Here is a 27,288-nt window from a genome sequence, read left to right on the forward strand (position 1 = left end):
AAAAAAAAAAGAGGAGAGGAATGTTGAACAAGGTAAGGAGGGGAATATTAAATCCCAAAAGTCTGTGATGTAAGGAGGGACAGTGCAGTCTAAGGTGTAAAGGACTGTGCTTAAGGAGTTTGGGAATTTTTCTTGCAGGCATGGGGAGCCATGAAAGGTATTTGAGTAGGGGAGTCAAATGTACACATTTATACCGCAAATACTAGTTAATTTCCTATTTTTTAGCACTGTGTTAGACTAGTAAGGCAATGAAGAAAAGGGGATGGATATACATCAGAAGGAAGATTAATGAGAATTGGTCATTGTTTAGTGCTAAAAACTTTTGTGATATTTTAGAAGGAATAAGTATTCAGGAAGCAAAATTGTTTGGGGGTCTAGTTGGGAAGGGTAGGGAATGTGAAGGAAACGTGGGATATGATTAATTTGCATAAATAGTTTTGGGAGTTTTCTTTTTTGTTTTTACTTTTTGTAGAGACAGGGTTTCGCTGTGTTGCCCAGGCTGGTCTCAAACTGCTGGCCTCAAGCAATCCTCCCACCTTGGCCTCCCTAAGTGCTAGGATCACAGGTGTGAGCCACCATGCTTGGTCAAAAATAGTCTTCGAGTAGAAATATCTAATATCTGAATAGAGCTATGAGAACTTTGCAAAAGTTCTGTGAATGTGTGCTTTTTAAATTAAGACCCCTTTTAAATTAACAGAGGAAAAACCCCAAATTTTCAAGAGCCTGTGGGTCATTGAATATATTGATGGTATACTGAGTTTTAAAACATACATAGACATATAGACATGTAAATTTCCAAAAGGTATGGATTTTAAAAGCAACGGTTTTCAAATGTTCCTTTGCATTGAAAATAATTTATAGTTGCTAATTTATAGTTGCTATTCACTGGAATAACAGTTGAACAGTATGTTACCATTTCCAAAATACTTTATGTATAGTAGTCTGATTTGAGTGTTAAGAAAAATCTCTGATATTGGTGATCTCATCTCCATTGATAGCCAAGAGAAACTGGCTAGAGAGAGGTTTAGTTATGTGGCCCAGTTCACAAGTACAGTCACATGCTACATAATGTCATTTCAGTCAATGACAGACTGCACGTACAATGGTGGTCCCATAAGATTATAATACTGCACTTTTTCTATGTTTATATGTGTTTAGATACACAATACTTACCACGGTGTTACAGTTTTCTACAGTATTCACTACATTACCATGCTGTGCTGTTTGTAGCCTGGGAGCAATAGGATCCCACCATGTAGCCTAGGTGTGGAGTAGGCTATTCCATCAAGGTTTGTGTACGTTCACTCTGATGTTCCCAAGATGATGAAATTGCCTAATGACACATTTCTTATAACCTATCCCCATTGTTAAGTGACATGACTGTAGTAAAAGGATAAGAGTTAAAACTCAGTTTCTTAATACTTAGTGTTCTTGAAGATGCAGGGAAATCTGTGGATCGCTGTACTGCTTAAAGAGAGTACAGACACATTTGCACTTTCTGGCGAGGAACATGAAAGCCTTAACATTAATTGTTACATGTGATTTGAAATTCCACTTTCAGGAATTTATCCTAAGGAAATAATAAAAGGATAAGGATGTTCATTATTTCTAATATTTAGAATCAAAAGCAATATTCAACTTGAGGGAAGTTGTCAAATAAATTATGATTTAAGTGAATACATCATAATTTACATGATTTTTGAAATGAATGATTTAATACCATAGAACAATAAAAATTATATTTCTAAAAATATTTAAAATTATTAGAAATTGTCCACGGAATAATGTGAACTGAAAAAAAATCACAATACAAAACATTACATAGACTATAATCCTATTTTTAAATGTAAATATGATTATGATGTAGAAAATAGACTGAAAAGAAATGCACCTAAATGTTAACTGTAGTGACTTTAAAGTTCGTGGATTATGAGTGATTTTATTTTCTTAATAGCTATTTAGAATTTCTAACTTGTAACTATGAACATGTATAACATCATTAAAAAGTTAGTAAATGTGTTCCTGAACCAAAGATGATGGTTAATATGTTAGCCGTTGTCTTTAATATTTGGAACTTAAAAAAAAAATTAATGTTAATCTCATCACCCAGAGAAAGCCAGTTTACATTTTGGTTCACGTACTTGTTTTTTATAAATTTACAAAAATGAGATCATAGTATTTTATATCTTACTTTTAAAGTTAATCTATGGTGAGCATCTTCTATGTTAGGAAATATTCTTTTAAAGCAAATATTCTTTTAAAGCATCGTTTTCAAAGAGTGCATAGTATTACATTATATGCGTGTTGTCTAGCTTATTTCATCATTCCCCTTTTAGTGCATCTCTCTTCATGGTGGCAAGCTGTGTGTGAAGGTCTTGTCTGATTTGAGAACACAACTGCCAGTTTTCTATGCCTTTTGTATGACCCCGTTTTTGTTCAGATTCCTTTTCTACTGGCCTGCACTATGTATTGTGTGTTTCATTCATTCCAGTTCACCACCCAGTTAGAATGTAGCAAACTAATTTACAGTTGCTAAGCCAGGCTGTTCAAGGAGTTAACTGAGGCAAGAATTCATGCTGCTGTATGTACACACACCCACACACAGACACACACACACATTGTTATGCCAATAAGTTTCAGGAAATTATTTCAAAGTCTTGACATTATATACTGCTTGGAAAGAACCTCCGTATCCCACTTTCCCTCAAAGACAAGAAGATAATTAATTTTGAAGTGTTCAAAAAAGAGCAAAGAAAGAAAGGAAATAGATGGATACAATATCCTGAACATGATTACTATAACAGGAAGAAAAGAAAGGGGATTGAAGAAATGAAAAGCAAAATGAAACAAAATAAAACACCTAAAACTTTTTCCAGAATTCTTTTGGCTTGAAAGTACAAAAACAATAGAGACATAAACCATTGTCAGTCCCAGGCAGGTGCATGGCCTCAGAGCTGACCCACTTTGGTGGTAGTCCGAGTGGGTAGACTTTTGGTAAAAACATGGCAGCTCCATCACAAGCCCTCAGTCACCCTGTATCTTATCATCTTATTTTATTTTCTTTAAAACATTGATCAGTCTGAAATGATTTCATTAATTTATTGTTTCTTTTTCCCTATTAGAATATCTTCTTGAGATCAGGGACTGTTACCCATCTTGCTTATGAACCTATAACAGTTCTTGGCATTTACTAGGCAGAAATATTTGTAGGATGGGTGAATGAATGAAGGAATTTAAAAAGGGATGAAGGAACTAAGTTGGCGAACTCACATATCCAAAGCCACATTCTTGGCTAATAACTGGAGGACATAAAATTACAATCCATGTCTATGCTGCCTTTTAATTATTTGTATCCTGAAATTTTGGTAGTCATGGAGTTAGCTTCCATTGGCTCTTAGTAACTGAATAGTGGGAGTTCTTAAATGGACTTCATTAAATCCTTAGCACATAGAACTTCTCCTTGTTAGCATAAAACAAAGATCCATTGAAAAGGGGGGTAGTTTGAGTGTTAGATATTAGATTCTGAGATGCTTCCCTATTGTAAACTGAATGATGTTTTCTTTTACCCAGAGGAAAGGTAATAGGAAGTGACATTTCTGTTTATAATGTCTTAGGTAGTCTCAAGTGCGTTTTAAGAGCCAGCTGAAATAAAAAAAAAATATACAATAAGATCATTAAAATCACAATGTAAGACAAAAAGATAACAAAGAGGGATAGAAAAATAAGTAATGATTATCCCCAAACAAGAACATTGTTACTATGATTAATTCTGAGCTTCTTTACAAAAGTTCACGAGAGGCAACCAATTTTCAGGTACTGAATTCTAAAATGAAGCGTTTTGTGAGCTTCTGAACAGCAGAGTCAAAGTTTGGACGTGGCCTTTGTTTCCCCCACAGGATCACCCAGTATACTCCATACCAGCCTGAAGTGTCTCAGGGGAGACTGGAGAGTTTACTCAACTATCAGACCATGGTGTGTGACATCACGGGCATGGACATGGCCAATGCATCCCTGCTGGATGAGGCGACCGCGGCTGCAGAGGCGATGCAGCTGTGCCACAGGTGAGGGGCTCAGCCTGGGGTTCCTCCGGAAGAGGGACAACCTCCAGACTGCCTGCTGTGCAGCCTGGCTACACTGGCCTGGTCAGGGCCCACGCTGGTTGCACACAGCACATGTACACACACACACCTTTGTATATGGGAGACACATTATATCGGTGTCCTCGTATCGGTTAGCTGAGGTAACAAAAAGATCTGAAATATTAGTGGTTTTAAAAAAGCCACCATTGTCTAACATTACATAAGAAAGACATTTCGTTTTCTCTACATTATGTTAAGTCCAGAGGTAATGTTAAGTTCAAGGGCGTTATGGCAACCCTGAGATTTTATCAAGGACCCATGCTCCCCTCTCTCTGCCACCTTCGTGAGGCTTTAATTCTCATGGTCAGAAGACCACTGCAGGAGCTCTAGCCGTGGCATCTGCACCCAGGAAGAAAAAGCGAAGGATAAGGAAGACTCCTAGCTAAGTGAGCCGTCTTTAAAGTGTTTTTTAGAAGCCTCCATATAACAACTTTCACTTACACTTCATTGGCCACCCCTTCTAATTTTTTTAGTTGGACATAGTGCGGCCCCCTACATATTGGTTCTCTTAGTCCAGGTGAAGGGAAGAATGGATATTGACCAGAGACTGACCATCTGTAATCTAATGTATATATAATACCATACTCTTTTATGAAGGATATTGTTCTTAGGTTGTATTTAATGTTTTACAATGTTTTATAAGATAACGTGAACACTTCCACATGTCTTTACTCAGCTTTGTAGAATATGACTTACTATCTCCATGGCAGTACTCATTTGCGTGGAAGTACCATGATTTATTTCATCTCACCTGTGTTATTACACATTTAGTTTGGCCTCACCTTTTACTGTTGTTAATAATTATTCCTATGCATCACTATTGTAAATCTTTCTCAAAACTTCTGAGTATTTCCTGAGGATCCATTTCTAGAAGTAGAGTACCTGCCTCATGGTGCATGGTGAATAATTGTTCTCTTCCTCCTCCTCCCCTTCCTTCATTCTTTGCCTCATGAGTCCTTTGGAATGTAACTTCTGGTAGAATTCTCACGTATGTGGTCATCTTGTTGGGAAATCTGTGCACATGCATGGCGTGTCTGAGGTTTTGCGTCCTAGGCCCCAAGCGCCCGTGTAAACCTCTTCCCTGGCTTTCACAGACTTGGAGTGGGGATGAGCCCCAAGCTTGCTCAACACCTATATGCGCCTCTGGGGTGCTTCCAGCCACAGGCCTTTCCGTTTCCTGCACGGCCTTGGGGAGTGGGGTCAGGTTCTTCCCCCTGTCGGGGACAGACAGCAACAAAGGAATATCATCCACCCACGTCTCTGGTGGTTATTCTCAGCTTTTCACTCATTTTTATCTTTTCTCTTTCTTGTTCCCAACTTCTCATTGCTCTCCCATCTTTTTCTACAGAAAAGCCTTCCTCTCACACTTGCAGAAACTGAGGGCTTCCTAGTTGTTTGCTAAGGGTTTGTCCTGACCTGCTTAGTGGGCATGGGCTAATCACACTCACACTCTGCAGATGCTTCACTTGCTTCCTTCTAACTCCCATTCCTGCAGGCATGCATTTACATTTACCCTTGAAAAGCAGGCTAAGGAACTTAGGTTTCTGTTTCTTTTTATATTTAGCCAAAAATGACCTTCCAATTCAGGTCATTTAGGCTTAGATAGCCCTTTTCTCCAGATTTATTTACATTCCAACTGTGAATAGCATTGTGCATTGGATAACTAATCATTTTTGTATTTCCCCAACTCTGCTTACTCTTCTGTTAAATTTATGTTTGTTACAAAATAATACCTGTGCATAGTGAAAAAAAAATCAAACAGTTTAGCAGCATATAATGAAAAGTAAAACTTTTTTTTCCCAGTCCTGGCTCCCTGATGGAGCCACTGTTGACTGTTCATTGTGTAACTTTCTGGGAAATTAAATGTATACGGCACAGTACATGTGCCCCACCCCCACCTTCTCCTTTTATCTGGATGTGCTCATGATACATGAACTGTTAAGTGTCCCCACCAGTTTTGTTTCCTGAAATGACGGGCTGCTAGACAGCTCCCAGGAGAGCTCCAACTCTTCTCCTTCAATAGCCCTGTGGCCCTGCACATGTCACAGCCTATCAGAGTCCTTTGCCTCTTGAACTGAATTTAGATAATCTCTAAATGCTCCTTTAGCGATAAAATTCTAAGATGTTTTTATTTAGAAGAGTTGATTTTTACATTTTCACTTGTATCTAACCATTGCCTTTTGCTTTTCTTTCTTTTTTTTCTCTTGGTGTTTTTTTTACACTTTCAACGATTTTACAACTGAATTTGCTAAATGGGATTAGAATGAGAATTGGATTTAAGTAGAATTCCAATCCATAAATGTCATTGGTTATTAATGACTATGTTTTTGTTCCGTGCTCAGACTTATCCCGAGTAATACATTTGCTTTGCACTCTTAGAAGTTAGTCTGTTCTAACCCCAGAGCCAGTAATGGTGAACCCACTGGGGTAACTGGGAGAGAGGATGAGAACTTATTCCATAAGGAACTGCCTGAGGTACAAAAAAAAAAAAAAAAGAAGTTAGTCTGATTTTCATCCAGGCATGGTGGCTTATGCCTGTAATCCTACCACTTTGGGAGGCTGGGAGGCTCAGGCAGAAATATTGCTTGAGGCTAGGAGTTTGAAACGAGCCAGGACAATATAGCAAGACCCCTAAAATAATAAAAATAAAAAATTTTTAAAAAAGCAGTCTGATTTCTTTAATGTTCATGTTTGAATGTGCTTTTTCTTTTCAACAGGCACAACAAGAGGAGGAAATTTTTTGTTGACCCCCGTTGTCACCCACAGACAATAGCTGTCGTCCAGACTCGAGCCAAGTAATTTAATTTTATTTGTGTTTTGAACTCAGGGCTCATATCATGCTCCTGATAGCTGCTGTTTCTCTTTTTTTCTCACTTCCAAACTGGCTGGAGGCAAACTTGGTTTAAAGGGGGGTTGCTGAGTTTTGTTTTCCCTCCCACTTTCTTCCAGGGATCTCTCTGGTAAGTAAACTGTGTCAGAATTGAGGGAAAAATACACAGTTGCCTTTGCTTTAAGGAATTTACCAACTTTTTTGTTTTCTTTTGTAAAAAGAAAATTAAAAATATAAAAGTCATTTCAATGGTGTTTTGGAAAGTTTGAAAAACAAAGGGAAAAAATGGAACTCACATACAGCTCTTATGATTTCGTGTGTATTCCTTAGAAACATATTTCACAGGGAATGCACAATGCCTGGGTGTAGTATAATGTAGTTGAAAGTCTATTATATTTGTTTAGTGCTTTAATCAGGTAAAACAAACCTGGCACAACCACCCCTGGTAGATACTTGCTTTCTCCTTTACAGAAGTTGGGCATTCTTCTCTCCACCAATACCACCATCCCTTCAAAAGGGGTTTTCTGACATGTGAATGGCATTAGATAGTTTTAAGAATCTAAGGAATTCTTCCTAGTCTTACTGATGCCTTCCTAGTTGCTTAAGACTAATCAAGGTAACAGTGGTGATGGCTCTGGTGTTACAGGTATTGGTTCTGTAGCCCTAGGAAGCGCTGATCCTGTTCCTCTCTCAGGAGCAGATAGTGACAGGACAGGGAGAAGGGGAGGAGAGTGGTAGGGGCAGGAGAGAGAAACAGAAGCTGAGCTGTTGAATGCACTTGAGTTGCTGTGAAGCTCTGTGACCACTGACGGGCCAGGGGTGGGATGAGGTAGGCTTGGAGCCCACAGAGGGGAGGTGTAGAAAATGAAGCTGTCTTGCTGAAAACAAAGGTTAGTTAATTAATTTTCCCTTGTAAACCGAAAGCATGATTGTTCTTTGTCCTCTGTGTTTCCAGATATGCTGGAGTCCTCATTGAGCTGAAGTTACCCCATGAAATGGATTTCAGTGGAAAAGATGTCAGTGGAGTGTTGTTCCAGTACCCAGACACAGAGGGGAAGGTAGAAGACTTTGCAGAACTTGTGGAGAGAGCCCATGAGACTGCGGTAGGCAGACCTTACCTATCTGTCTAACATCTATTTGTCCTTTGCTGTGCCGTAATTTCTTCATGATTATCCCACGGAATGGAAAACCTCTCCTTCCTCCATTCTTCACTTTTGTTTTGCTCACTGATTCCTGGCACATGGTAGGCATTCAGTGAATGTTTGTTGAATGAGTGAATGAGCAAATGGAGTTTGCAGGATATGAGTCTGCTCTGCCAGTCTTGCTCTGGTTGAGATAATTTACCCCTCTCCCCCTACTGTCAGGGAAACGTAGCAACGTTGTCCTTTTTTTTCTCGTTTCCTTTCTAGAGCCTGGCCTGCTGTGCCACTGACCTTTTGGCTCTGTGCATCTTGAGGCCACCTGGAGAATTTGGGGTAGACATTGCCCTGGGCAACTCACAGAGATTTGGAGTGCCCCTGGGCTATGGGGGGCCACACGCAGCCTTTTTTGCTGTCAGAGGGAACTTGGTGAGGATGATGCCTGGAAGAATGGTGGGCGTGACACGGTAAAGCCGCTCATGTTTCCTCCCCTTTTATCGAGGTTCCCCCTGCCCTTCTCCTGATCACAATTGTTGATTTCTCTCTGAATGGAACTGGGCCATGTTGGAGCAATTAAGAAAATGTACAATATGGATTCAGAAGAGAGAATCTGTGTGTGGTATGAACATAAATGTACATAGTTGAAAAAGCATATGTATAATTTACAAGGTATTAGTATTGAAGTCATGTAAGTGAATTTGTTTAGGTTGATAGAATCCTCTAAAAACTGAATATTTTAGGTGTGTTTTGCATTTAACCAGTTTCTCAAAAGTGTTTTCATGCCACATGTTTCCGTAAAGACAAGTGCAATGCAAGTTTACAGAGCACACACTCAGTGTGGTCCATGTTATTTCCTAGAGGCTCCTGCCACTTGGCCATTGGAGTGAGTTCCAAATGTGCTTTCTTCTTAAGTGCTTATTGGTGAAGCTTCTCAGATTAGGAACATAGTTAGGCTGGGTGTGGTGGCTCACGCCTGTAATCCTAGCACTGTGGGAGGCCCAGGCAGGAGGATCATGTGAGGTCAGGAGTTCGAAACCAGCCTGAGCAAGAGCGAGACCCTGTCTCTACTAAAAATAGAAAAAATTGGCCAGTCAACTAAAAACTGGGAGAAAAAAAATTAGCTGGGCGTGGTGGCTCGCACCTGTACCCCAGGTACTTAGCTGGGGAGGCTGAGGCAGGAGAATCACTTGAGCCCAGGAGTTTGAGGTTGTTGTGAGCTAGGCTGATGCCATAGCACTTTAGCACTGGCGATAGAGTGAGACTCTGTCTCAAAAAAAAAAAAAACAAAACAAAATCACTAGTCCTATGTAGAAGAGGAAAGTTTGGCAATTGTTTCTCTGTAAACTGACTTCCAGGTAGATTTGCGGGATTCACTTGAAGCTGGGAAGGAAAGAAGCAGATCTATTTATGGCAACTCCTGATGCCATCTGTGCTAACTGTATGCTTTATTATTGGTGCAGGGATGTCACTGGGAAAGAAGTGTATCGTCTTGCTCTTCAAACCAGGGAGCAGCACATCCGGAGAGACAGGGCGACCAGCAACATCTGCACAGCTCAGGTAAATCACGTCTGACCCGACCACTCAAAGCCTTAATCGACAGAAATGAGTTGATTCACCACCAACTGAGCAGTGTGTGCACCAGAAACGGCAAGGTCTTATTGGTAGAGAAGCCTCGTGGTCTTTTCAGAACCAAGATATGATGTATCTTACTGGTGTTCTGTTAATGCACACCCTTTGCCTGTGCATTTGCATCACCATATGTGTTTTAATATATATGAGAAAAGCATTATTAGTTTCTATTTTACCCAAAATCACATTGTTAAATCTTGAGCAGATTCAGCTTAAAGAAAGGACCAAGAGGCCACTGTTTACTCTGTATTTACACATATTTTAAGCATGTAGTACATATAAAAGCTGGGGATCAGAGTCTCTAGCGTTCTTGGCCTTGGGGCAGGTCCAGTCTGGGTAGAGATAGGGGCACCTGCTTTTAGGGCTGCGATGGAGGCTCTCCAGGACCGGGGTGAGGAAGGTGAATTGAGGGCATTTGAGGTAACAGCTTGAGGAACCAGCTGGTGGTGGTTGCGGGGCCGTCCTCCTGGAGCTCAGGACAGGCTCTCCTGAAATGGATGGGATAAAGGAGGAGGGCCTTCCTGGGCTTCTGACCATCTTGAAGTTGCTCCAGGGCTTAGATCAGAGGGTTCTTTTTTTCCTTTTTTTAAAAAATTTTTTTTTTTTGAGACAGAGTCTCACTCTGTTGCCCCGGTTAGAGTGCTGTGGCATCAGCCTAGCTCACAGAAACCTCAAACTCCTGGGCTCAAGAGATCCTACTGCCTCAGCCTCTCGAGTAGCTGGGACTACAGGCATGCGCCACCATGCCCGGCTAATTTTTTCTGTGTATTTTTAGTTTTTCTATTTTTTTTTTTTTTTTTTTTAGTAGAGACGGAGTCTCGCTCTTGCTCAGGTTGGTCTCGAACTCCTGAGCTGAAACGATCCGCCCGCCTTGGCCTCCCAGAGTGCTAGGATTATAGGCGTGAGGCACCCGCGCCCGGCCTAAAAAAATTTTTAAAAAGACTTAGGTGTGCAAGTTCCGTTACATGTTTATATTGTATAGTGGTGAAGTATGGGCTTCCAGTGTACCCGTCACCTGAATAGCATATGTTATATACCATAGGTGATTTGTCATCCCTTCCCCCTAGCTCAGAGGGTTCTTGAGACCCAGCCAACCCCCAGGGTCAGGTCGAGGCCCACTCCTGAGCACAGGGTCCACTGTAAGTGCATCTCTTCCAGTAAGGGTTAGAGAGAGAGAGAGAGAGAGAGATCTCATAAACACTTCAATGGAGGTATAATGCTCTTGTCTCTCAGGGAATTGGCTCCTTGAACCATTGCTGGGTTTTAGAAACCCTCTCTAGGAAGGAACTGGGCAATAAGGTCTTCTTATAGTAGGTCCTACAGCCACTGGTCTTTGGAGCTGTTTCTCAGTTGTTCTTCTTGTATTCTTTTTGCTTCAGGAAGGTGCTGCCTGTTTTCAGGTTAGAGCTCTTACAGTATCATGGGAGGCAGCCAAGTTATCACAGGTTTTCCCACCGTTGAAGAACAAGTCAATCTTAATATGATGCCTCTATTTTCTGCAGTTTACCGTCCATTTGTTGAATTCTCTGCTTATGTCTTTTCCCTTCCTCTGCCTCTGACTTCACTTGTCTTGCTCTTCTGCCCATGTTCTTCCACAAGTGTCTTTCTGATCATAAGGCCTTTTAGGGCCTCAGTTTTCTGCCTCAAGTGTCATTTTCCAGGTGATCTTGAGCCGTCTGCAATGAACAAAAGTTATGTTCCTGCTTTTTAAGTTCTTCCAGTTCATGTATAGCTGATATTTCATCATTTAACTTGGGGTATAAAAGGTCTGTGTCTTTTTCAGCAATTACTAAAATAACGTTTGTCCTGGAGATGGCCATAATCTGTCTTGTCCGATTTTCCTCTTCTCATTTTGTCGATCCTCTAACTCTCCATGTGTTCCTTTTCATAATTGGTTGCCGTTAGTCCTAAGTACTCCTAAGTCCAGTATCGTTCTCTTTGTAAGCACTAAATTATCCTTTTTTTTTTGAGACAGAGTCTCACTGTGTTGCCCGGGCTAGAGTGCCGTGGCGTCATCCTAGCTCACAGCAACCTCAAACTCCTGGGCTCAAGCAATCCTTCTGCCTCAGCCTCCCAAGTAGCTGGGACTACAGGCATGTGCCACCATGCCCGGCTAATTTTTTTTTTCTATGTATTTTTAGTTGTCCAATTAATTTCTTTCTATTTTTAGTAGAGATGGGGTCTCGCTCTTGCTCAGGCTGGTTTTGAACTCCTGAGCTCAAACAATCCACCCGCTTCGGCCTCCCAGAGTGCTAGGATTACAGGTGTGAGCCACCACGCCCGGCCTTATCTTTTTTTTTAAAGGAGATGGCGGATACCTTTTGAGTTGTTCCTTTAGCTCTGTACTTTGACCCACCCCAGCCTCCTCCTTCCTGCAGCAACTGTTCCATATTCTTGTCATTTTTCTTTTGAGACAGGGTCTTGCCGTGTCACCTGGGGTGGAGTGCACCATAGCTCTCTGGCCCTTCGTGTGTGCCATCATGGCAAAGTTAGAGGGAATCAAGAAGCAGTCCAAGAATGGCAAGCTGTCTGTTTTTTTTGTTTTTTGTTTTCTTCAATTTTTTTGAGAACATGGGCAGAAGGGACAAGACAAGAGAAGTCAGTGGCATAGGAAGGGAAAAGACATAAGCAGAGAATTCAACAAATGGATGGTAAACAGAGGGTCTCCCCTCTGTCGTCCAGCTGGAGTGTAGTGGCATGATCACAGCTCACTGAAATCTCTAACTCCTAGGCTCAAGAGATCTTCTTGCCTCAGCTTCCCAAGTAGCCTGGCTAATTTTTAAAAATTTTTGTAGAGATGGGGTCTTGCTATGTTGCTGAGGCTGGTCTTGAACTCCTGGCCTCAAGTAATCCTCCCACCTCAGCCTCCCAAAATGCTGGGATTACAAACATGAGCCATGGTGCCCTGCCCCAAATTCTTTTCAATCCTGTTTTTTGTCTTGGCATTGCAGGGTGTACACTAGACTTCTCTTAGTTTTGCATCATTGATGGGACATAGCTTATTTTATTTTATTTTATTTTTTTCTTCCTCCCCTCTTATTTTATTTTAGAGACAGGATCTCACTCTGTAGCCCAGACTGGAGTGCAGTAGTACAGTCACAGCTCACAGCAACCTCAAACTCCTGGGCTCAAGCAATCCTCCCACCTCAGCCTCCCAAGTAGCTGGGACTACAGGCATGTGCTGCCACACCTAGCTAATTTTTGAATATTTTGTAGAGACAGGGTCTGACTGTTTTGCCCAGGCTGGTCTTGAACTCCTGGCCTCAAACAATCCTCCTGTCTTAGTCTCCCAAAATGTTAGGATTATAGGCCTGAGCCACTGTGCCTGGCCACAAATGGACCTTGAACTACTGACCTAGTGCATTGGAGACCACACTGCTGGACTAATGAGATGGGAGGGACTGTGGGAGAATAGAGTGGGCTGGGCAGGTGGTGAGTCTGAGACTTTTTGGTTCTGGACCCTTAACCACCCTCTGTCTCTGCTCCACCCCCCAGATGCCATCACTGTCAGTCCTTCCTTGCTCCCCATGCAGGACACATCCTGGAGTTGGGTCCCTTATCTCGGAGAGATTCTGATGCTGTGCTTTTCATTCTCTGTATCACTAGAGCACACTTCCCTGTAAATATTTTTCTGAAACCTTAATCCAATGGTCAAGAGAGGTATCTTTACCAGAGAAAGTGATCTTGCTGTCATCATGCAATAAGCCAGTAGGTTCTGGTTTTCTCTTTCTAGTATCTCCTGCCAACTCTTTGCTTTTTTTTTTTTTATTTCCTTGCATCCTTCATTTTCATCTTTGACAGTTCTTTGCCACCAAATTCTCTATTCATCTCTTGGTTGGGAGAAATTCAGGCTCTAGTGTTTAAGGCCTCAGGAGAATCGTGTTCCCTGAGGTCTTGTGTGTTTGCTTGTTGTTTGAGTATAAAATCCTCAGATCTTGCTTTCGCCCCGCCCCGAGGTCTTTATTGCTCCAGTGCCTCCCAACATTAAATATTGCTTCTTAACATGTGATGGCAGCCAGATCTTCCCCTCTTGGGTGACATGATTATGTTGCACGGATGAAACCCTTTATAATTGTCAAATTTGAAGGTATAGTATCGTAACTCTATGGTGCCTTGGATGCTGTGCTTCCCCTTAGGTAGTCAGCTAGGTTATAACCGGTCCCCAGCTATGCTAGAGAATGCAGGAAATGTGATCATTTTGTTCTGTCCCTGTTTTCAATTTCAGCATCCCAAGGCAAGTAATTTCCCCCACTTGCTAATTGTCTTCCATCATACTGTTGATCTTGATTCTTTCTTTCTTTCATTTTGTTTGACATCACACATTCATGTATGAACTTGATTCTTTAAATGTTCTCATCCTTTTAGGCTCTCTTGGCGAACATGGCTGCCATGTTTGCAATCTACCATGGTTCCCATGGGCTGGAGCACATTGCTAGGAGGGTACATAATGCCACTCTGATTTTGTCGGAAGGTGAGTTGGTTATCTGTTTTAAAACTTTCTGGGCATAACAAGACTGATAAATTTGAGTGAATAAAATGGAAGCCTTGCTACATATCCACTGCTGTATGCAAAATTAAAACTCAAAGGAAAAACTGGGAAAAATATTTTCAACATCTACGATAGACTGTCAATATTTTTAATATGTAGAACTCTCACTTTCCCCCAAACACGAGAAGGATGAATACCCTGAAAAAAATGGGCAAAGGATATTAAATATAATTTAAAAAGAAATAAGTATACAAATAAATGGCAAAGGACATATAAAATTTCAACCTCACCATTAATTAAAGTAATGTAAATTAAAACAATGAAATAGTATTTTTCTATTACACTGCCAAAGATTAAGAACAATGCTGATACCATATGGGTGTGACTTTTATGGACGGCACTTAAACGATAGTATCAAAAGCTTTAAAAATGTCCATATAATATGATCCAGAAATTCTACCTCTAGGAATTTATCTAAACTGAATAATCAGATAAAATTGTAAAGAATATGCCTTGAAATATTATTTATAAAAGCCCAGTTTTGGAAACAGCCTAAGTAATAATAATCAAATTATGGTACATTCATATATTTGACTATTAAATAGCCATTCAAAATAATATAGATATTGATCTTAGGAAAGCAAAAATGCTCATGATATATTTAAATTATTTAAAAAATGCAATGAAATATACATATATTTGATATAACACGCAGACACACACACAAATGGTCATAATTTTCTATATATAGCATAGTAATAAAAATGTTTAATTTTTTTCAGCGCAATCACCAAAAACACTGGCTAGGACCAGGAACAGACTGTAGTAGAATTTGTCTCTTGATTTCTCTGTGAAATGTCAATGCCTGGGGCAGGTTTCTGTGTTAGAGATTGGTGGCTCTCCTATGTTGTCTAGGTCTCAAGCGAGCGGGGCATCAACTCCAGCACGACTTATTCTTTGACACCTTGAAGGTTCAGTGTGGCTGCTCAGTGAAGGAGGTCTTGGACAGGGCTGCTCAGCGGCAAATCAATTTCCGACTCTACAGGGATGGCACAGTAAGTCAAATTTGCAGTATTTTTATCGATTCTCTAAATTCTATTGAATTTCCCATTAAAAGATTTCATATTTATTTTTTTAAAAATCAGCATTGGAAATTTAGGCATAGTCTTTTTTTTTACGTTTCATTTCCAATATGCAATACTGTGATCTTTTCATTAAAGGATAGTTTGTCCTCCGGTTTCCTTAACACTTAACGTTTTCTTTCATATATGGGACTGAAAAGCACATGTTTTTCCCATAATACTATACTCCTCTCGAATATGACTTTTTCAAGTAAAGGCTCTGGTAAGTGATATAATAAAGTAAGTTAAGGGAAGGAAAAGGTAAACATGTCTAGTTCCAGTAAGAGTGCCCTGCAGCCACTGGATTGTTAGAAGTCCAGAGGTGGCCGGCAAAACTCTAAATATCCCCCGCCTAAATGTCAGCTTAGACATAAGAGTACCCTGATATTTGGCTGACTTGGAATGTTGTTCAGCACCTTCTCCCCTTTGACCTTTCTTGGACTTCCTCCACACTCGTGGAGTTTAAAGCTATGTTTTCCATTTTGTTTTGTTTCTGTAGCTTGGTATTTCTCTTGATGAAACAGTCAATGAAAAAGATCTGGATGATTTGTTGTGGATCTTCGGCTGTGAGTCGTCTGCAGTAAGTAAGATAAAAGCATGCATTCCTCCCAATGACTATTAGAGGCGGGTCCTAGATACCTTATCCTATCGTGGGCCTGAGTGTGAGGAAACGGGGCCCAGGTGAGATATTGTCAGCTTGATGTTAAAATTATGCCACTCACTGTCCCTTGCTATTGTGACTGCTGACAGCTAGAGGTCACTGTTGTAGGGCCCCAGCCAGGACTGTGCAGCCGGGCCAGCTGGAAGGACTGGCTGGGACTGTCTCTAAAACAACGACTTACAACAATGGCATCTTGGACATGTCCAATTCTGGGATAATTATTCTGGGATACTCATTCATTGAATAACTATTTATTGAGCACCTAATATGTTCCAGGTACTGTGCTAGGCCCTGAGGACATAGTCGTGGGTTAGACATTTTTCCTGCCCCCTTGGAGACGTAGTCTAATGAGGATTCAGAAAAACAAGCACAAGATTACCACCAGGTGATGCGTTGTGATGGGCAATGTGCAAAGATGTTCTGTGAGCACAGAGGACACACTCCTCACCAAGACTTGGAAGAAATTGTCCTAAGATGAGCTCTGAAAGATGAGCAGCAGTTATCTAGACCAAGATGGCACAATAGAGGAACAGGAAGATGGGGTCAAGGGTGTTCCAGACACTGGGAAAAACGGCCATAAAGGCTAGGAGAGAGCTTACGTGAGAACTGTAAGCAGTTCAGTGTGACTGACGTGCTTTCTAAAAGAATGAAGCAGCAGGGACAAGTGAGAGTTCCCACTCCATGGGCTAGAGTGAAAGAGAGCAGTCAGCAGCCGCCTAGATGTGTGGCAATCTGTGGCGAGGTGTTAGTCACAGCACTCTGCTCTGCTTCGTGCGCAGTCATCACTCAGGGCTGACTAAGCTCTTCCCTCTAGAACTCTGCTTTCAATGTGGTCAGAGATACTTGGTCCATGTATCTGGGGAATGTTTCTGGAGCACCCAGTGAGGGCTGAGAATGGCCACACCGTCAGCTGGGCCACAAGGAGTAAGCCACATATTTAATTATGTGTTCTGGTTATGCAACCCTCATCGACACGTTCGGATGTGTTTTCTCCTGTTCCATTTGGAACCCTGGATGGCCACATGTGGTTCCAGGCACGGTGCCCGCCTTTAGTTCTGTGGTCTCTCCACGCAGGAGCTGCTTGCTGAAAGCATGGGAGAGGAGCGGAGAGGTATTCCAGCCTCCGCATTCAAGAGGTCCAGCCCGTTCCTCACACACCAAGTCTTCAACAGGTTTGTGGGTCTTGTGTGACTTCTACATCTTGTACTGTGGCCATAAGCTAGGGAGCTCGGTCCGGCAATAACGACTGTCTGTTTTGTGGCCTGGGTTATTGTGTCTCCGCTGTGGCTCACTGATAACGTCGTCACTGTAAGGACCCCATTCCTGACACCTGGATTGCTGGTGGCTCTGCTCCCTTGGCACTGTCAGGAAGAGGGGAGATCGGATGTACAGTTGCCAGGCTGAACTTTATTCCCAGGAGCCCTGTGTCCTCTGCTTCCCAACCTTCCTCCCCTGCCCACAGGCAGCTTCTTGTCTTAGGGCGTCCTCTGCGGTTCGTGCGGGTTCTGTGCACTGCTTTCTGATGTGTGGTTGACATGTTGCCCACGGCCAGAATGATCTGTATTTTGACGGTAGATCTCTGTGTGTCTTATCTATCAGGAGAATATGTGTGGACGCTTATCTAATTTTATTGGCCCTGATTATGTGGTTTCTGTTCACAGCTATCACTCAGAAACAAACATTGTCCGGTATATGAAGAAACTGGAAAACAAAGATATCTCCCTTGTTCACAGCATGATTCCGCTGGTAGCTGTTTGTGGTTTTTCTTCTCACACCCAGCCCTAGCCCGATCCCACCTCTTGGGGTTGTATAATGTGCTGCAGGAGGGACGAAGGGGTGACGAAGGGGTGGCCGTGTGGGGAGATGTGAGGGTTGATGGAGGGCCTGTGGGAAATCACTAATATGGTACATTTGCATTTGCTTCTTAAAGGGATCCTGCACCATGAAACTCAATAGTTCATCTGAACTCACAGTAAGTAGGTCACTTCTATTAGGAGGGTGCTTAGTCGGGGCAGTGTTCTGGCTTCTACATAAGCCCACAACTGGCAAAATCTACTGGGATTGTGATTCGGTAACTACTTTAATAATCCTTTACCTTGCTATGCACCAATCTTGGAGAAACCCTGTATTTCTCACAACTTGAACATTCAAATGTATGGGGAAAATTATTTTTTTAAAAATTAATTAAATGTATTACATTTATGCCTTTCCTCCCCGCCCCCATTTTTTCCCTTGTTTTTTTCTTTTTTTTTTTACATTCCAGAGAAGGAATGGGTCAACCCCCAAGAGTGGAGGATACTCACCCCCATTTTAAACCTGTCATGTTAAAAGCTTTATCAGATCAGGCATGGTGGTTCACGCTTCTAATCCTAGCACTTTAGGATTTCGGAGGCTGATTTGGGAGGATAGCTTGAGGCCAGGAGTTCAAGACCAACCTGAGCAACATTGGGACACACTCCTCATTTCTACCAAAAATAGAAAAATTAGGTGGGCGTGGTGGCATGTGCCTCTAGTCCCCAGCTACTTGGGAGGCTGAGTTCTTACCTTATAAGATTGTGCTGAGACTTAAATGAATTAACATATTTAAAGTGCTTAGAACAGTGCCTTACACATAGTAGGCACTCTTCATGTTAGCTCATGCTGTCATCATCTTTATTAAAATTGTCATTGTTATTGCTATTATAATATGCACATATGCATTTTTTCCTCCCCTCTTGCTTTTCAGCCCATCACATGGAAAGAATTTGCAAACATCCACCCCTTTGTGCCTCTAGAACAAGCTCAAGGGTATCAGCAGCTTTTACGAGAGCTTGAGAAGGATTTGTGTGAACTCACAGGGTACGACCGCATCTCTTTCCAGCCAAATAGGTAACAGGATTGCTTTTCCTATTGTTTCAGCTACAGTTCCTCATCACTGGGGTGACATAACTGGAAGGACCGAGGTGGTCTCATTCTATCTGTTAAAGCAAGTCACAGGGCCAGCCCTGATTGAATGTGAGAAGGGTCCACACACGGTGTGAATGTTGGGAGATGTGGTTCATTATGGGCCATCTTTGGAAACTAGCTAGACACCTGCTGATGACACATTCCAGGAATGAGGATCGAGCACATGCGTTAACTCTCAACCAGCAGTGGTGTCTCAATCCAGTAGGGCCAGGAGAACCCGGGTCCTGCTTCGTTCTGTCACTAGCTTTGAAAGGTCCCTTTCCCTCTTCCAGCCTCAGCATCCTTGTCCGTGAAGTAAAAACTTTGAAAAAGAGCAGTGATTTTCAAAAGTGGAAGGCTCCAGCGAGATCTCCTGGGCACTGGTTAAGAATACAAATTCCTGGGTCCCCATTCTAGACCTATTGATCATAATCTCCAGGGCTTTGAGGCTAAGAATCTTTACTTTTAAGAAGCAACCATGTGATTCTGATAAACAGCCAATTTGGAGTCCACTGGATTTGTAATCTCTCTCCCTGCATGGGGGTAGATGATGGCTAGTTAGATAGATATATAGATGGACAGGTAGGCAGACATGTCAACCCTGTGTGAGTTAACATCTTAGGATGTCTTCAGAAGATGAGGCCTGGTGTCTGCCCCTACGTTCTCCACCTCCTACCACTCAGCGTGTGGTTCTCCCCAGCAGTGTCAGCACTGGCATCATCTGGAGGCTGGTTAGTAATGCAGACTTTCTATTTCAAGATAAAGAAATCAGATGATTTTTAAAACTGAGATGTTTATTGTTTCATTTTCTGAGACAGAAAGCAATCAGATCTTAATCAAATATAACAAGTCTTGCTTTCTGTTTGGTAACATGGATTATACAGCAAAGCTATGCACTTTATAAAAACGACATACCCTGTAAAACAAACCCTTTAGGAAGAGGGCATATGGGAAATGAAAAGACACCGAGCTCTTAATAATAGCGTCAATAATCAGGTCACAATTCTCATTTCATAAATAGGAAGAAAGTGACATCATTAAAGTCAAGCATTAGTATACTTTCATTAAAACTTCATTATTCAGGCTGGGTGTGGTGGCTCACACCTGGAGTCCTAGCACTTTGGGAGGCTGAGGCAGGAGGATGGCTCGAACCCAGGAATTTGAGGCTGCAGTGAGCTATGATGATACCACTGCACTGTAGCCTGGGCAACACATAGAGACTCTGTCTCAAACAACAACAACAACAACAGCGTTATTCAGTTTTTGTTTTTTTTTTGAATGTAAATGAGGAACCTGAGTGTATTTTTAACCTGAGGCAATAATACGTGTATTGAATGTGAAAATGAAGAAATTTCGCCCTCTAGTGATGGAATATGATCACATGTTCAGTGGCATACTGGTGAGTAATTTTTTAAGTTTTTTTTTTTTAAACTCTAAGTCATTAGCCATTCCAGTAAATTGTGATCCCAGCCAGGATCCCAGAAGACTGACCTAAGAACGAGGAAGTTTGTCTTCCCTTAAGGCAGTGGTTCCCAACCTTGGCTGGAAATTAGAATCACATAGTGACTTTATAAAACTCCTGATGTCCAGATCACAATCACTGATTGAATAATAATCTCAATGGAGAACAACTGCGGTGAGGGATGGCCTCCCGCACCCCCACCCCAGACATTAGTATTTCTTTAAAGCTCCCCAGGTGATATTCCATTACATATATATACACACCACATTTTGTTTATTTGCCCATCTGTGGACATTTGGGTTGTTCCAACCTTTTGGCTATTGTGAATAATGCCGCTATGAACATTGTTGCCTAAATATCTATTTGAGTCCCTGTTTTCAATTCTTTTGGGTAGTACAGGGAGATGTGTCTGGAAAGTATCCAGCTGTTGTTAATATAACAAGAACGGTTACATGGCTGGATACTGACCTCATATATCCAGAAGTGGAATTGTTGGGTATATGATAATTTTGTGTTTAAGTTTTTGAGGAGCCTCCGTACTGTTTTTCACTGTGGTTGCACCATTTAACACCACTAATGTACAAAGGTTCTAATTTCCCCACATTTTCCCCAACATTTGTTATTTTCTATTTCTTTAAAAAATAGCCATTCTGATAGATGTGAAGTAGTTTCTCAGTGTGGGTTTGATTTGCATTTCCCTAATGGCTAGTGATGTTGAGCATCTTTTCATATGCTTGTTGTGCATTTGTTTATCCTCTTTGGAGAAATATCTATTGAAGTCCTTTGCCCATTTTGTAATTGGGTTATTTGGGGGGGTTGTTTGTTGTTGAGTTTTAGAAGTTCTTTATATATTATGGCTATTAATTCCTTTACAGATATATGATCCAATATATGATTTGCAAACACTTCCTCCCATTGCATGGGTTTCTTTTTCACTCTGTTTTTAGTGTCCTTTGATGCACAAAAGCAACTCTAAACTTTTTGATTAATACAGTAAACAAAAAGAATTATCACCAGATGCAGCACTCTATATCTAATTTTTTTTCTGGTAAATATTATTGTTTTGTCAACCTGGACAGTCTCTGATCTTTGCCCACTACTAGTCCACTTTCATTTGCATCACCTTTTTCATTCCTACTATCGTGTCCTACCACGGTGCAATTTAAATTTATCTCCTGTGGTATCTTCCCTGACATGACGCTTGAATATGCAGAGAGAAGGGCTCTGCATTGGAAATGTGGTGTTGTTGACCCACATACTGACTGGAATCTCGTATACCTGTGTTTTATTTTGGGTTTCTCAAAACAGACCTTGAAACAAGGACATAAGTACAATTAGTTTATCTGGTTGCTCATTCCAAAAAGCACAGTGAAGAAGTACAGAAATGAGACAGGGAAGTGAGAAAAGACAGAAAAGTTTGCATTAATGAGCAGGTGACCACTGTCACTTTGGGGATCAGGAGACTGGGTGGAAGGAGCCTCAGATTTCTCCCAGTGAAGAGGTGAGGAAGCTGGAGCGTTTGCCAGCTGCTCCTTCATTGTCCCAGTGAGGGGTGAGAAGCTGGAGTATTATCAACACCTGCCCTTCATTAGTTCTGGGCCTCTCCTGGGGCAGGGTCTTAACTCCCCTGTAGTTCTGGCCTGGTACTTGTAGGCTATCTCTTCTGCCAAGAACATGCTAGATAGAGAACACCCTCAGGTGGATGATTAACACAGATGCTGAGTTAAGATGCTGTCCTTTTGTATCAATTTCCACAGAAGGTGCAAGTGAACTTCACAATAAAAGAAAGGGCTATGGCCCGGCGCAGTGGCTCACGCCTGTAATCCCAGCACTCTGGGGAGCCGAGGCAGGAGGATCGCTTGAGGACAGGAGTTCAGATCAGCCTGAGCAAGAGCAAGACCCCGTCTCTACTAAAAGTGGAAAAACTAGCCAGGTGTGGTGGTGTGCGCCTGTAGTCCCAGCTACTCAGGACGCTGAGGCAGGAGGATCGCTTGAGCCCAGGAGTTTGAGGTTGCAGTGAGCTACATGACGCCGCTGCACTCCAACCCAGATGACAGAGCGAGACTACATCTCAACAAACAAACAAAAAAGACAGGCGTGTGTGAACCAGGAAACAGGTCCTCACCAGACACTGAATTTGTGGCACCTTGATCCTGGACATCTCAGCCACCGGAAACTGTGGGAAATAAGTTTCTGTTGTTTATAAGCCACCCAGCTTTTAATATTGTTATAGCAGCCTGACCAGATTAAGGCAATAACCATAACTTCTGGCATGAAAGCTTTGCTTGATGTAGCGGCCTTCACGGGTCTTTCCAGGTCCTTAGGGCACTTAGGTCCCAGGGGTGTTTAAAGGGCCTGAAAGAAAAATGTCAAGAAGCTTATCCCTACTTCCATTTATTTGTTAAAGCACAAACCCAGGGAGCACTTCCAGCTTGGTGGAGAAAATAGTCAAATAATATTTAATTACTTTTCCATTTCCCACTGAGCCCAGTGTGGCTGGCTTCAGCTTGTTCCCACTTTGCCACTTTTAAAAATCATTCAGCTGGTCACAAATACACTCTAGGAATGGCTGGTTTACAATTACCATGTGATGTTTCAGGTAGACAGAAAGAGTAATTAACACCTTCCTTGGATATGTAAAGTGAAAACAAGCTGGAATTATTATTAGCTCACTTTGCTTGTAAGATTGAGGAAGTTGTTTTTGTCCTTAAAAACTGCAAACTGATCTTGAATATAGTTTGAGCTGCCTATTCCTTTTCCCAGAATCTCCTTCCTGGGAAGATTCTTAAAGTAGGGTGTGAACAGGGCTCTCAGTGGCTGTCAAAATTGCTTGTGCTGTGAGAATTACCTGGAGGGCTTGTGAAATTACTACACCCCACTCCCCAGGATTTCTGAATCGGTAAGTCTGGAGTGGGGCCCTAGAATTTGCATTTCTAACAAATTCCCAGATGAAGCTGCTGCTGCTTTGGCCACCACACTGAAAACCACTGGTGATGTGAGGGTCTCAGACCCGGCTGCATGTTAGAATTACCTGTGGAGCCTTTGGTGAATTCCTGTCCTACCTTCCCTGCAAGCAGAATCTCCCCTGGGGGTAAAGCCCAGCCTCAGAGTTTTTAAAGAGGTGATTCTAATATGCCTCATTGGGTTGGAGAATTAGTTGACCTGGAGGAACATCAAAGAGGGAGGTGTAGCTAGGAGATCTTTGAAATCGCCCTTTGATGCCCGAGCCATGACCATCGTGTGCATATTATAAACATTAATGGTTTAGAGAGGGAGGGTCAGACATTGCTATTACCCATCTCCCTCCTCTTCATTTCTGAGCTCATCGTTGATGTCGTTGATCATTTCTGATACATTTTCCTATCAAATCTAGTGCAGCTTCCCAGGCAGAATGCTCTGGAGACCTGTGAGCCCTCCCTGATTAGAGACTCATTCCCCAAAGAAACGCAATGCCAGGAAGAAGAGAAAGCGTGAGAGATGCAGAGAGGCATCTTTGGGGAAATGTAAAGTCGTGAGAAGGACCACCTCTCCCTCGATTTCCTTAACTCTCAAAAATATATCTTGATTTTTAAAAATCTCATAAATGTATTATTTTTCTAATAAAATTTTGAATAGGTGGCAGTATGTCCATGTAACAGATGAGGTAACCAAGATTCAGAGGAATAAATTATAATTTGCCTGGAGCCAAACATCTTTGAGAAGGGCTTTAATTCGAGAGCAAGAGGAACTCCGGGATGGCCACAGAATCCATCTCTTCATTAGATCTGCCTAGGAATGAGTGACTTTAACATGTTCCTGGTGTGGGAGGCATTTAATAACTGCTATATAAGCGCTCCTGGTTGCAAACACCAGAAAATGGCTTGAGCTAACTTCAGCAGAGAAATACGTTACAGGCAAGTCATTGGGCAGTTCACAGAATTGATGGCAAAGCTGGAGAATTAAGTGTCACAAGTAACAAGACCCAAGAGAGGCTTGGGTCAGCAGAGAACAAATCAGAATCACACCAGGGGGATAGCCAACCATCCCCAATGCGGGAATTTTTAATTAATCAATTTATTTATTTTAGAGACAGGGTCTCCCTCTGTCACCTAGGCTGGAGTGCAGTGGTGTGATCTTTGCTCACTGTAACCTTGGGATCCTGGGCCCCAGTGATTCTCCTGCCTCAGTCTCCTGACTAGCTGGGACTACAGGCACTCGCCCCTATGCTTGGCTAATTTTTTTTATTTATTTTTAATTTTTTAAATTTTTTTGAGAAGGAAAGAGGAGTTTATTAATCTGCCAGCAAATGAGGAGGTTAGCAGACTGCAGTCTCAAAAGTACCAACATGCTCGCAGCCAAAGTTTTTCCCAAGGGACTTTGAGATGGAGCTTCCTTATGTTGCAATAAGACTCACAAATAACAAACAGACAATACAGGGGATACAAAAATGCCAGGTCCTGTCAAACAAATGGGCATCCAAAGGGGACAAGTGCCACCTCAAACAGCTGGAAGGTTTAAAACCCTCCCCAAATGAGTGGTCTAATCACTCTGTTCCCTGAGAAACCCTCCCCAAATGGTGGCTTAGTCCACCCTCAACCCCCACCATTCCTTGGGAACTGCAAATGAGCAAACCAGATTCCCTAGTGCCACTCACCCTCGTGACTTCTACCCCCAAAAGGCGCCTCAGAACAAATGCTCTGATACAGCCCCAAATGAATGCCCTGCTGGAGGGCTGGAGGGTTCAAAACCCTCCCCGAGTGGCTGGAATCAGGGTCTTGGTGTGCACACCGGGGAACTTGCCCAACAAATGGCCTGGCACCTGGACACTTCCCAAATAGATTTCCCTCTCCTCAACTCAGTTCAGGTTGCGGGGAGCTGCATCTACTTTGGGGATAGAGAGACGGGAGTTCCGTGGAGCTAAAACGGCTCTGGCAGCTGCCGTGGCTGTCCCTTGCCCTCTTACCTCGACAAGAAGTTGCTCCTACCCGCAAAGACCCATGGCTTTGACCTGGGGCTGCTCTTGCAGCAGTCATGGGGTGTCATTCCACCAGGGCACCGATGGGCCCCACCCAGGGATGCCAAATTCTGTTACCAAAAGTTTGGCTCTTGTCTCCAAGGCTGCATCAGAAGAATGAGAACAAATGTTTTTTTGTTTTTTTTTTGAGACAGAGTCTCACTCTGTTGCCTGGCTAGAGTGAGTGCCGTGGCGTTAGCCTAGCTCACAGCAACCTCAAACTCCTGGGCTCAAGCGATCCTATTGCCTCAGCCTCCCGAGTAGCTGGGACTACAGGCATGTGCCACCATGCCCGGCTAATTTTTTTTTCTACATATTTAGTTGTCCAGATCATTTCTATCTATTTTTTAGTAGAGACAGGGTCTCGCTCTTGCTCAGGCTGGTCTTGAACTCCTGAGCTCAAACAATTCGCCCGCCTCGGCCTCCCAGAGTGCTTGGATTTCAGGCATGAGCCACTGTGCCCGGCCCCTAGAACAAATGGTTTAAGGAAAAGGAAAGAGATGTTTATTAACTTGCCAGCAAATGAGGAGGTTGGCAGACTCTCATCTCAAAGTACCAATGTCCTCTAGCTGATTTGTTAAAAACATTTTTTGTGGAGTCAGGGTCTGACTATGTTGCCCAGGCTGGTTTGAAACACCCGGACTTAAGTGATCCTTCTGCCTTGGCCTCCCAAAACACTGGGATCACAGGTGTGAGCCACTGTGCCTGGCCAGAAATCTTAAACTGTCCCATTCCTGCATCAGTCACGCCAGATTCATGAAGTCCTAGGCTAGAGTATTCTAGGGCTAGGTAGGATTGGATCACATGTCTACACCTTATTAATGGGTAGTGATTGGGAATGTCTGGTCCCTTCGTGCTTCCATAGGGGAGTGTAGGACCCTTTCTCTCCTCTACATTCACACAAAAGAGGGAACCTACCTAAATATTAAGGCCACTCAAAGGCTCCGTATTCCCACCCCTGCCCCCCAAATGGCACCAATGAAAACCCAGCAAATCCCCAACATCCTAATGGAACCCTTCCAATCTATTTCTAAGCACACTGACATATTTCTTCATCATGGCATCATTTTCCAAGTTGCATTTGTATTTGCTGGTGTTGGCAGCAGATATTCTCTCCCATTCTGTAGCTTGTCCTTTCGTCCTTAAATAGGTTTTAAATTATGGTGAAGCCCAATTTAACAGTTTTTCCTTTTACAGATTGTTCTTTTTGTTTCAAATGTACTCTAGATACAAAATTGTTTTCCCCCCTAAAGTTTTAGTTTTATGTCTTACGTTAAGTCCATGATCCATTTACAGGTAATGTTTGTATAAGCAGTGAGACTTAGGTTGTGCCTATGGATGTCTAATTGCTCCAGTACCATTCATTGAAAAGGCTTTCTTTCCTCTATTGAAAATCAGTTACGCTTGTTTGTGTGGATCTGTTTCTATACCCTGTATTCTATTTCATTGATCTGTGTGTGTGTGTCTCTCCATGAGTAACATAGTCTTGATTATTGTAGCTATATAAGATAGTTTCCCCTTATTCTTAATTTCAGTTACCTGAGGTCAACATCCTCGGGTTGGTTCAAAAATATTAAATGGAAAGTTCCAAAAATAAGAAATTCATAAATTTTAAATTCAGCAACATTCTGAGTACCTAAAGCAAAATAAATCCAGCATTTTTTATCAAGTCTTTAGCATGTTGCCTTCCTCTTGAATCACTGGCTCATAGCTCCAAGCAGTCTCTTCTTTCATTCCTAAGTCTACACCTTGATTGGCCTTCCAAGAAAACAAGTTGAATAGAAGTCATAAGAAAAACATAGGAGTAAACATATAATGCATTTTTTGAGCTCCCTTAACATCACAGAAAGTAGGACATTCATGTTGATTGCCTGAGCTGGAGGGTGGAATTCAATTTTTA

The 27,288-nt window shown here is 42.2% G+C and overlaps 1 protein-coding gene across 1 annotated transcript in view; it reads left to right on the forward strand.

The window, feature by feature from the left end:
• GLDC (glycine dehydrogenase (decarboxylating)) overlaps positions 1-27,288 on the forward strand; it is an 87,304-nt gene that overhangs the window by 29,794 nt on the left and 30,222 nt on the right. The window contains exons 4-15 of the mRNA XM_012647403.1: positions 3,897-4,061; positions 6,857-6,934; positions 7,925-8,072; positions 8,379-8,575; positions 9,569-9,665; positions 14,103-14,208; positions 15,142-15,281; positions 15,847-15,927; positions 17,083-17,180; positions 17,670-17,754; positions 17,939-17,980; positions 18,734-18,876. Coding sequence (XP_012502857.1) covers positions 3,897-4,061; positions 6,857-6,934; positions 7,925-8,072; positions 8,379-8,575; positions 9,569-9,665; positions 14,103-14,208; positions 15,142-15,281; positions 15,847-15,927; positions 17,083-17,180; positions 17,670-17,754; positions 17,939-17,980; positions 18,734-18,876 — 1,380 coding nt within the window. The remainder of the gene's footprint in view (positions 1-3,896; positions 4,062-6,856; positions 6,935-7,924; positions 8,073-8,378; positions 8,576-9,568; positions 9,666-14,102; positions 14,209-15,141; positions 15,282-15,846; positions 15,928-17,082; positions 17,181-17,669; positions 17,755-17,938; positions 17,981-18,733; positions 18,877-27,288) is intronic.

This window comes from Propithecus coquereli, unplaced genomic scaffold (genome assembly GCF_000956105.1).
Source record: "Propithecus coquereli isolate 6110/MARCELLA unplaced genomic scaffold, Pcoq_1.0 Scaffold267, whole genome shotgun sequence".
NCBI classification, from domain to species: Eukaryota; Metazoa; Chordata; class Mammalia; order Primates; family Indriidae; genus Propithecus; species Propithecus coquereli.